The sequence below is a fragment of the Cupressus sempervirens genome, chromosome 10 (genome assembly GCF_028749045.1).
Source record: "Cupressus sempervirens isolate cs-2001-9-10 chromosome 10, ASM2874904v1, whole genome shotgun sequence".
Lineage (NCBI taxonomy): Eukaryota > Viridiplantae > Streptophyta > Pinopsida > Cupressales > Cupressaceae > Cupressus > Cupressus sempervirens.
This window is the reverse complement of record NC_143127.1, coordinates 261161206-261173811: the sequence shown is the minus strand read 5'-3', so window position 1 is coordinate 261173811 and position 12606 is coordinate 261161206. Positions and strand designations below refer to the sequence as shown.

Here is a 12606-nt window from a genome sequence, read left to right as displayed (position 1 = left end):
ATATAGCATTATCATTAGTAATCGGACTTATCATCTAACCACTTAGCTCTCTCTTTAGTATATGATGAATAATAAAAATAAATAATAGTAAATAGAATGAAAAATGAAAACAACATTCACCCAATTATGACAACAAGATATTTAACGTGGAAACCCAATTTGGGAAAAACCACCAAGTTACATGCTACCACTTTTCATTCTTCTAAAGTGATCTTGGTTAAGAGTCAACCTTGTTAAAGTTACAAAACACATTGTTAGGTGTGATCCTATTAAAGGATTTAATCACCTTGTTAGGATTGACCTTGTTAGAGGACTTTAAAACATCTCATTAGAATGTCATCTTGATTAAAGGATTTACAATATGACTTTTAGGTCAACCTTGATTAAAGGATTTTACTGCCACAATGGTTAGAAAGTAACAACTAGGTTGATCTAATAAAATACAACTCACTTTACAAATTCATATCTCTATTTGGCTCATTCCTAGTTCATTAATTGGACTTCATCACATTCTCCATCTCAAATATGCTTGGCAACTCTTCAAGTAATGTCACATTCACAACTTCTCATTTTCCTCTACAACTTTGTTCTTCACTTGTTCATAAATTTTCCAGCCAACAATATTGTAAATCATCTCATCTATCTCCTTAAATAGATAGGTTAATCTTTTATTGATTAAACATAACCATAGATCTTAGGGTTTGATTAGATCTATTAAATATGTTCATCAATTTTTCCTTCTACTCCTTCCTTGAAACCTCTAGAAAATTCTCGTTAAATGTTCATCTTAGATCACTTAAAAAACTCAATTCATGCATTGAATACTCCAATTCATCAATCCTTATCATTTAGACATTTTGACCTATTCGTAAATTCAACTATTTTAGCCTCATAACTTGATTCTTTCACAAACTATTAATTTTTTGATACTCAATCGTCACTATGTTCTTCAGTTCGATCATCACTAGGTATCTTGGTCTCTATTGTTCTATCTCACTCAGCTTACACTTGCTCACTTGGCCTTTACTATGCTCGATCACTTCTTTAGTTTCGTATTCATCTTGCTCAGCCAATACCATCACTTGGCTAATACTATTTTACTCAGTGATTGCATAAGTTCCTTAATCTTCTACTTCAACTGCTTCTTTGACGTTGTAATTGTTTTACTCTCATTCTTGACTTCCATCAACCATCTCTTCTACACTTCAACTCAAATTTCTTCTTTGCTTAATATAATGATCAAACAACACATTATCTAGAAAAATACCAACTGATCAAGTGCTCATTGTAATTTTATCATACTCAACTCCTCTTTAGGGTATGTGCAGGATCATGGGCAACCAATCTATGCTCTTAAGTGGCAATAAAAAATTAGAAAATTAGGGTTATGTCAACTTGATGTGCAATTTTCTACTTGTTATTAACTTTATATCAAAAAGTTGAGAGAAAAGAGTCTCTAGCAAATTGAATCTAGTTTCTAAATTACTAGGAATTATCTCAAAAAAAATAAAAATTGATTGGCCAAAATTTTGAATTTTAATGCAATATTACAAAAATTTCAGAACAAAAATAAGTAGATGTATGTTTGACTACCTTAATCAAAATCAAATAATAATATTTTTTAATAATATTCTAGATATAAGTAGTAGACTCATGCCTAGATGTGACACATATTTTTGGGTATTTTTATTCTAAATAAATAATTTTTGACTTTAGTATTTTTGGAATAAAAATACTCTCGTGTCTGACCACATAAACTAATTCAAAACTCTGCAAAATTCAATTTTTTATTTTTTTCCTTATAGTATAAGAAACATAGAATGTGATGCATCTTTTGGATTTAAAAAATGTTGTACCATTTGAAACTTATAGTTATTTTTCAAGTAGTGTCTCAGTCAGCACTTTATACATAACTCCATTAGAAAATAAGTAATAATTACTTACTAAACTCATAATTTGACAAACCTTACATTTATGGAAAGATAAGAATATTTTTAAGAAACCCTTTTCATTTCATCAAATTTTGGTGAAAAAAAGTTGTCAGCCACATGTTTGAAGTAAAAATCACATTAAAATAGGCCAAAAGCACATTTTAAGGATGTTTTTAAAGTTGACCATATAGGTTTGGTATCAAAAGATATAGTAGACCTTATAAAGATATTAATTTTTTTCATTTAGTATCAGGGTGGGTGGGAAAAAAGTTAGAATATATTTTGAAATGGTTTGAGATATTTCAGAACTACTGATTTTTCAGATTGCCAATTTTTGGCACACCATGATCCTACGCATACCCTTTACTCAACAACATTACTAGCTCATCTTGTTATCCCTTCTTTTTAAATCCTCTTCATCAATCAACTGATATGGCACTCTACATTGTTATTAAATGTCTTACCAATAAGGCTTGAAATCAATGACAACATAATAACTATTCCAATTGTAGTTTCCAATAGTTCAATCAATTTTATCAAAATTAATATTAAAAATGATTCTAATATAGTCAATGTATTTCCAATCTTACCATGTTAAGGCTCATGAATTTGGTCTTACCTCAATCCAATCAATTCAAATTTTATTTATAGATTCCTTTTCCTACCATCCATCTATGATATTCAATCAATTATTCCTTTTCTATTCTATATAAGAAATTTTTCTCTCTCTTGTGCCTTTGTGGGTTATGTATTTTCTATTGAAATTTTAGTTATCTTCTTAACAATGTCATTTTATAGTGACATGTCAAAGGGATATTCCTTTCTTGAATTAATTTTATTAGTGATTGAAAAATAACACTCTTGAAGATAAATCATTCTAAATACTCCTTTATAATGAGAAGATCATTCACCAAGTTTTCAATTGTCTTAATGCTTTCTACTTGGCTTCAGACCTAGTATCTAAATATGGAAGAATAAAAAAAGTATCTTCTTTTATCTAGCTCCTACTTATTTCCATAATTTTAGATGGAGATACATTGATCAAAAGGATATCACTCATTTCCTTGAGTTCACTCCTAAGTGTCATATTGTAAGCTTCAAATATATGAATTTCTTTGGCAATTTTGTTTAAACCATGATAAATATAGAGATCTTGTAGATATCTTAGTGGGGTAAGACTTATTAATGTCAAATTATACATTGTACTACTCATTTTTTTAAATGAATAGTAAGAAGTTGCATGATGTTGCATTGTAAAATTTTATCAAAAAATACAACATATCTAGTGTATCATTTGAAAATCTATCTTACAATAATTTTAGATTCCATTTTCTTACAATTAATTTTTTGACCATGAAAATCAACACTAGTTGTACCATAAAAAGTATTAGGGGACCTCAAGAAGACATTAAACTATGTTTACTATAAAATGAAGATGCAATGGTTAATCCATAAGTTAATACTCTATACACATTCTTCTAACATTTTATTGCAAACCAAGCAAACTACTCCATGGATTCAATCCCTCAAGTTCTCTTGAGGAGGAATTAGACATATCTTGGGTCTTTACTCCAATTTTAATTCCAAATGGCTTTCTTGACCTTAGGCCAAGGCTAATTTCAATTTAGTCAAGTCATTTAAGAGTCATTTAAGAGATCTAATAGGTAGATTGAGGTTATGCTATATTAGCATATGTGAAATAGTACAACTCTCCTCTCACCAAACCATTGTTTCAAAATTAAATTTAAAATGTTGATATTTGGTAGCCTTGATTGGATAAACTATGAGACTAAAGTGCATAGATATATTATATTGAGGTTATGTTATATTAGCATATGTGAAATAGTGTAACTTTCTTCTCACCAAACCATGGTTTCATTATTAAAAAAAATGTTGATATATGGTAGCCTTGGTTGGAGAAACTATGAGACTAAAGTGCACACACACACACACACACACACACACACAAAGGTTATGCTAAATTAGCATATGTGAATTAGTGCAACTCTCTTCTCATCAAACCATGGTTTCAATTGGATAAACTATGAGACTAAAGTGAAAATACACACACACATGCATGCATGCATGCATGTATCATACATACATACATATATATACATATATACACATACATATATACATATACATACATCCATATATATCCATATATACATATGCATATATATATATCTTATGTGTGTTTGTATATATGCACATGTATGTATGTATATATATTATGTGAGATATTATATAGTCAAATAATAATTGTTATTATATTAACTACATTATAATGAATAGGAATGTCCCATGAAGGGCCATGTCTCTTCTTGGCTCATATTTTAATATAAATACAAGAGGTTGTGGCCTTTGGAAAACACATACGAAGCTAATAGTGCTTAGTATATTTGCAACGATCTTGAAAAATAACATAAAATCAGTGTAGGCTACAAATGAAAGAAAGTGTTTGAAGACATCTAATAAAAAAATTTATTTCAGTAATATAATAGCTTAATAAACAAAGTGGTGGAGAAAAAATAAACTACATTTTATAAAGTTGTGTAGTGATAGTTGGATGTGTTCTTTGAAAAGAAATTGTACAAAAAAAAGCAAACAAGACATGTGTCCTTAGAATTATAATAAGCCCATGTTGAGGGATTCCTCTTCCTTTGGTCTAAAACTAGGGACTACTCTTGTTCACATAAAAATTCTTGCAGGAGAGCTTGTGAAAGTATAAAACTTAAATAAACTGGTCTTTAGTTTAATACCTACTGAGAGTTTTTTAGTTATACAACCGTAGTGGTGTAGGGTGCAACATGAAATGATCAAACTAAACACTCCTTTAGCGTGTCTATCCACAGTATTTTTATCACACTTTTTTGTGAGAATGATAGGAGTTAGAGATTTTTTTTTTAAAAAAGAATCTCAACCGTTGGATCATTCAAATGCCACGTCATCATCCAGGCCATGGGGAAATTCTTTGTATGCCTCTATGGGTTTGGGCCACTGGATTATCTAGACAAATAGTTAATGCCACTAAGTGCTATGAAGTTTAATACAAGACATATGAAGTGTATTCCACGATGTGAGAAAATATTCGGGCTAACCCAGTGGGGAAAGTAAAAGTTGACATATATATTATTAAAAGGAGATACAAACATGCATCAACCATAGTGAATTGTACTTGATGTAGGGCCCAAAGTACATGAACATTGATTTGTTAAATAACATGGAATAAGGAAACCAATAAATGTAAGGGCATCGAGCAATACATGGGCCCTTCACGATAAAGTGTGTAGGTATATTTTATTATTCTCACTCATATAAATGTTTGTTGTTTGAATTCTAAATGTTATTATTCTTATATATAAATTTATAATAATTCAATAAGAATGACATTATGTTCACATTTAGAAATGATTGATATAATAAATTAACATAATTTGTATTGAACAAAATGAAATAAGAAATAAAATTAGTAATGAATAAGGAAGTAATGTGGAGGCCATTATCTTTTGAATACATGAGATAAGTATTTTTTGAGTAAAATTTCCAAGTATTTTATTTATAATATAGTAAATCTCTCTTTTCTGTATTTCTATATGTACTATAAGATTTATGCGCCTTGATATTTTTTTCAAGGAGGTTCTTGCAAAATAGGGAAATTGATATCAAATTCATAAGGAGACTAACAAATCATTAGAAGCAACATGGGATATGGAGCTTAGAAGATTGATGTTCAAAGGAAGTCTGGCACATTCATATGAATGAACAAATAGAGGATATGCTTTAGTTGATCTTTGAAGTTCTTGATCATATCACAATTAGAGGGAGTTTTGACTTCATGTAAAAATTTGGTATCATGTGTGTGACTGCATGATTTAATGGGCCTATCCCCTATGTACACCATTAGAAAGCGATGACTTCAAAATGATCACCACTTGTATTTGCAAAAGTTATTGGAAGTTGACAATGTTACAATAACCTAAGTCATGATATACAATTTATGTAAATGTTGGAACAAATAATGATGATTTATATTTTCTAAATCAACAACTAAGTTGTAGATGTCATTCACTTGAGGATCTATGAGTTATTTCTACAAATATATTAGGCATTTAGCGAATACCATGTGTTGATATCTTGTAGCTCATTGCCTTTTTGAGTGATTGTTGAATATCATATGCTGATGTTCTACATGCCATTACCAAAGTATTTGGTGAATATCAAATGTTGATATTTTGGAGGCCAATACTCATGATACCAAATGTGATATCAAAATGTTACTCAGAGTGTTTGGTGAATATCATATGTTGATATTCTAGAGGCCAACTCATGTGATATCAAAATGGTGGATATCTTTTGATCAAAGATATCCTTAAATTTGTCATTCCAAATATTACCAATGGTGTAAAATTATCATGTGTTTATTCTCCCTAGCTAAGAGGGAGTGTTGATGTTTTGTAGCTTCAGTTGAATAATTATTATGTGAGATATTATATAATTAAATGATAATTTTTATAATATTAATTACATTATAATGAACAAACATGTCCCATGAAGAGACATGTCTCTTCTTGGCTCATATTTTAATATAAATGTAAGAGGTCATTGTCTTTGGAAAACACATACGAAGATCTCGAAAAATAACAAAAAATATCTTTAAGTTGTACCAACTTCATTTGAATTAAAAATAAATTTGAAAACTAAAAAGTTATTGAGAAGCCAAAATTGATCAATTTTCTTAGTGCTTTCCTTACCAAGTTTTCCAATTAGCACCCAATAGATATATCTTGACATTTCCATACCAATATTATCTTTCTATGAGCAACTTCAATATCTTTAACTTTTTTTGGTACTATATTTATGCTTAAAACATAGGTGGATATCAATGTAATGTTTTTTTCTAGCTTGTAAGGCTTAAATTGTTTACATTGCATAATGTCCTTTATTTTTTTATTCAGTATACTATGATCATTAATTCTTCTATTCATTTTAAAGTGCTACTGGTTTCTAATGTGTCCATTAAATTGGCAAGCTAGTAAGGAAATCTAGCATCAACTTTGTTAGATTATTGGATGAATGCCTACTACAATATAACTTAAATTCTCCATTTACCACCTATGTCAAATCTCCCTAATGGGACTCAAGGTGCAACCACTAGAAGTCATCATAAAATCACTCGACCGCCATCATCAAACAAAGAAATATTATAGTTGGACTTTGGTGACACATCACTCCACATCCTATAATTAGAAAATCCTTGGGTGGTGCTTATTATTATTTTTTGCTACAAAAACTTGTGCAAAATCAAGTTCAGGTCCTAAAGATGGTTGAACTATGCTCATAATGGCTAGGAGTCAAGATGATAGTGAGGATTTGGTAAGTAGTTGATGGGATAATACATATGGGAAAGCCCCCCACTCAATATAATAAATTGATTTAATAATTTGATCCCTATTTTACATGTAGGTGTCATATACTAATAATTTTTCCCCTTTTTGGGTCTCACCAAGATTTTTTATTAGTCTAACCATTTTTTTTAAAGGTAAAAGATTTGTTAATCTAACTTTAGAACAATGCTTACACATCTACTTTTTAAAGAGTTTGTTTGCATTCCTTAGCTCTTTAGTTTGTGTTATTCATTAGATAAAAATAAAATAAAATATTATTTTTCTCCCATACTCATATGATAACTTAAAAAAAATCTATATTTTTCATATAACAACAATGAATACATAATGTTTGATATTATACAATAGAAAAAAAAGCATATATATATATATATATATATATAAGGTACTCAACATAACACCTTGGTTAGTCTAACTTTAGGACAATGTTTACACTTACTTTTCTAGGAGTTTGTTTGCATTCTTTAGCTCTTTAGTTTGTGTTATTTCATTAAATTAAAATAAAACAATTTTTTTTTTTTTTCATACGTTAACTTTGAAAAATTCTCTATTTATTCATATAACAACAATGAATACATAATAAGACAAGAACCTGCAACACAATAATAATAATAATAATAAATTATTACAACACATAAAATAATCAATCATAATTTCAACTTCTTACCCATCTATTAAAAACAATAAATACATAATATTTCATATTATACAATATAAAAAATAATTAAAAACATATTTACGTTGTATATATGTGTATATATAAAAACGAACCACCCAACATAACACCTGTCGATAAATAAACTTATCATATATAACCTCTTTCTAACACATTGTAATTCAAAATGAATAACGAAGTGTTTTAACATACAAGATGTACAATGCCTTCCAACACCGTCAAGTAATATTAGAAAACCATAATAAAATGTAAAAATACAAGGGCAAAACTCTATTTTACAAGCAATCTGAAGTGCTCGTTTTCTATCTTGATGGATTTCATTCTGAGATGTACACCACCTTACCAAAACATTCCATTCTATCTTAATGGAACTGATTTCACTCCTTGCATTATACCTTACAATCCATTGGGGTTCTCCATAATGGTTTTTGCAACAATCTCTCTTCAAGACTCAAAGACTGAAAATTTCTCCAATCTGCGAGCATTATTCTTAAATCATGAAGTTTGTTGGTCAATCCAATACAACAGTTGGCATGCATTGTGCAAACCTTGGTAAAATCCCTGCGTCGTTCACAGAAACCACCAAAGTAGATTGTATCCAAGAATATCATTGACAATCCCATTCTCCTCATCTTCTTATTATACTTAATAGCGTTTAGCACATCTTGGTCATGCTTCCCTGGATACAACTCATGAGAGGAATACCAATATTTGTAGAACTCTATTGTACGATTATTGGATCTTACATAATTAAATCCCCCATTTGCTGTGTTCTTCAAATCCCTAGGGTTACCATTATAACGATCACAAGCAATTTGGAAATCTCCATCTGGTGCAAAATGGTCGAAAGGGTTTCTGAACCACATTATATCTGCATCCTGCACACAGATTGATCCATATTACTACTTATGAAGGATGGGTAATCAAGATTCAACATGGAAAACAAAAATTGCAACTATTGAAAAACATAATTCAGTTGTAAGAAATGGTTATTCATTAGAATTTAATATTGTTCAGCAGAGTTGTAAGGAATAGTTTTCTGTTCAACTGTTGGGAGAAATGGCTAGTGGGTTTAATATTGGAAGGAATTGTAAGAAATGGCTAATATTTTCTCTTATGATTACGTTTTAATTTTAGAAAAACAGATCATTGAATATGATTTAAAATATTAAGCTCAAAAGAATATTCAGTTGATTTACTAACGTTGAACAGTTGTAAGCAATGACTATTGAGTTTTAATATCAGAAAAATGATATATGAATGGAGTCAGAATTATTTAATTTAAATATATATTATAAAATATGATCTAAATTATGAGTTCAAAAACATTCAAATTAACTAAAAAACAATCCTCTGAATACTACATGAAATATGAAAAACTCATACTGAGATTTAATGAAATAAGATTGCTCGTTTATAGCAGTAGTATGCCATAGTAACAAAAGGAACGGTGACAAGTTAAGCCAGTGACCTCCCTTTTGCTTCAATCCATAGCTTATTTTTTTACACTCTCTCAACTTACTTTACTGTTTTGAATCTCTTACCAAATCAGCTGTAGATGAATCTCTTACCAACTCAGCTTTAGATGGGTGTATGCGTTATATTAAACAGCTCCATCTTTTGCTTTTAAATAATGTTTAAATCCTTCTTTTAAGTACAGTTTAATGATTAATTGGATGGTTTAAACATAACATCATACAGTAAGAGTTGGTTCTTAGATTAAAATTATGAAATAGTTAATATTGACTTATTTTTCTAAGTTTAATTTCTTCTTTAATGTATGATGTTTAAGAATGACCATGATTAATAAGAATGAAATAGAAAAAAACAATAAAAACAGCATACCGTAAAAACGAAGCTATATCCCATTTCAAGCACAGTTCTGAGGAAATCAATTCTTCTCCACATCATCTTCAAGTAATCATCAGTCATGAAAAGCTTCTCCCCTGAAAAGTCAATACCTTCAGTCTTGAGGATGAAGCAGTGACAATGAATGGAAATGCATCGATTGTAAGCCTTTTGATCCAAAGCAACTATAACAAGATGATTCAAGAATCTGCTAGTTTCTTCCCCACTGCGAAAACTCTCCAAGAAAAGATCTATCATGGACCCTGGTGTTGCCCATGCTTGATTTAATGTAGTTATTATCACTGTCTTGTTACCCATGTCAGCCCTTTGCAAAATTGTCTCCAACTGTGGAAGCTCTGATATCTGCATAACAGTGACAACCATTTGTATTAAGAGTGGCATCTACTAAAATTCAGCCCAATGTGTATTTCAGCTCTGGAGGAAGACCTAGACTTAGAGTGCTAACGCTTATCATTTAGCTTGCTTCATTCTTAGTCTCCAATCTTTAGTATTTTTCTCTTTCACTTTATTCACTAGAGAAAAATCATGATTTTAGAAAATAGGTTTAATATAAGAAACAATCAACAGTGGAAGATAAACAAATAATCAACTGTATAGTATGTTAAGGTAAGATAAACAAATAATCAACTGCAAAATATGTTTAAGGTTACGGAGATTAAGAAAAGAGTCTACAATACAATAATAATTTGAGAGTCTATTATGTAAGAGGTCTTAGATTTGGGTGTACTCGAGTTTAACTCATAATAATAACTCATTGCTTAAATGCATGGATTTCTGTTTTCGCCCTCACATATGAAAAATTCATTATTATTATTATGTACTGAATTTTTCATCAGAAAAAGATTTTTATATGTTTATTTTACTTCAAATTTTATATGCATTACTTGTGCTGTACAGATTTATTGAAATACTTTTCCTAGATGACTGCTCACCAAATGTTAAAAATAATCTCTTCAAAATGTCTTGCCTTGTAAATAGAATTAGTGAAAGCTAAGACCCATGGACCAAGCTGAAGTTGAAAATGACTTCACATTGTATGTTTCTTTCTGAACTATTTCTTTGAAAGATTTTAAATAAAGAAAAATCTGAAATGAAAACATCCCATAGGCTCCACTTTCTCATCCTTACTTTTGAAGGTTTAAAAGCTTTTATTTTGAGGCAAGGACTGATTAATGTAGCCACCTTACTACTAGTTACTTTGCATAAGTTTCTTGAGAAAAATAAATAAATTTTTACACAAATTTAAGCTGAACTACAATTTGAACAAAAGAATAGCTTCAACAGCCTTTCTGGGCCTAAACTAAATCAATTAATACAGGGTCTCACTCATGTTTACCCACAACTAAATGAACTAATACAGCACTTGTCCAATTCATGTTTACCCACAACTGAGCCAAAAAAAATTACATGGTCTCATTCACGCTTGCCCAGTCCCACTTAAAATCTAAAATTTTAGAAACCAAAACTCTAAAACGTTTCATCTTCGTTAATGTACAATGACTTTCAGATTTAATCCAATTACATATTTGAATTTCTTCCCAACAAAGTCATAAATGGCAGCCCAAATGTGACCCATTTCAATTTTATGATAACCTTCCCAAGTTTACTCTGTCTTCTGTAAAGTGCAGAATGTACAAACCCCAATTCACAAAATCTTCATGATTCATTATTATGTATCCAAAAATTATAAATTTGCCCTCTCGTACAGATAGCAAAAAGGACATAATGAATGATATGAATCTTCCATCAAAAACTCAACCAGTTGATATAAATTTACACTCAAATTATAGATAGCTAAAAGGAAACAATGAATCATATAAAACCTTCCGTGAGAAATAAATAATTACATCAAAGATTCAAATTTGAGGGTTCCAAATAATTGCGGTGAGAAATTTGCATACCAGTTTGATACCTTTGGCGGATGAATTTCCGACAGAAAAGCTTGTCCCGGGAAGCCATTTAATCAGCTGATTTGGCTTAGCCGTATAGGAAAGAATGACACAAGTGAGAGATATTAATGCAACAGAGAGTAAGATAACCTCAGTGCTCCTTGATCTCCACATATCAGACAATGCAGATATTTTCTTTTTCCTCGAAGTTTCTGGATCTTCCATCATAAATGGCTCAAAGAAAACATCCCGATCCTGACGCAGTCGGATGAAGAAAACGAAAAAACACGAACGCTCCTCCAATTGTGTAACGATTTTAATGTGCAGAGAAGGCTAATTCAAAGAAAGAATGAATGCCAGCTGATCTTTAGTTACAGGAATAAATTCAAACAGAAACGGAAGTGTCAAAAAGCTGTTAGGGCACCCTAATTTTTTTCGAAACGCCGTGATTTCAGTTTGAATGGAATGTATTCGCATTTATGCCAATCGGCCGACTCTTGGAATTATTTTCTTTGAGACTAGAACTGTTTTTAGCTACGATTCAGAAATTCGTTGCCAAAACTGTGGAATTTGACGGTTTCTTCTCCGCTTTGGCGGGTTTAAGGCTCTCATTTTCATTTGCAATTTTCGGTGTCCTCTATTCTGATTTTTCTTTAAAATAATTATTATTTTAATTTGAAAAGTTTCAGATATACTTGTTTAGATTTTATTATGTGAAATTTAATATTAAGATCAAGATTTACATAGAAGGTCTTTAAGATGGTGACAATTGACGTGGAGATATCAAAGGAATTTGTGAAATTTAATATTAAGATCAATGATTTACATAG

General features: G+C 30.2%; 1 protein-coding gene across 1 annotated transcript; it reads right to left on the bottom strand.

Moving 5' to 3' along the window:
• Window positions 1-8291: 8291 nt before the first annotated feature.
• LOC149533632 (uncharacterized protein At4g15970-like) lies at window positions 8292-12075 on the bottom strand. The gene is made up of 3 exons (XM_089803733.1): window positions 11789-12075; window positions 9864-10229; window positions 8292-8896 (listed from the first exon to the last, which is right to left on the bottom strand). The coding sequence occupies exons 1-3, from the start codon at window positions 12002-12004 to the stop codon at window positions 8408-8410; spliced, it is 1071 nt and encodes a 356-aa protein (XP_089659859.1). The 5' UTR covers window positions 12005-12075; the 3' UTR covers window positions 8292-8407.
• Window positions 12076-12606: the final 531 nt, after the last annotated feature.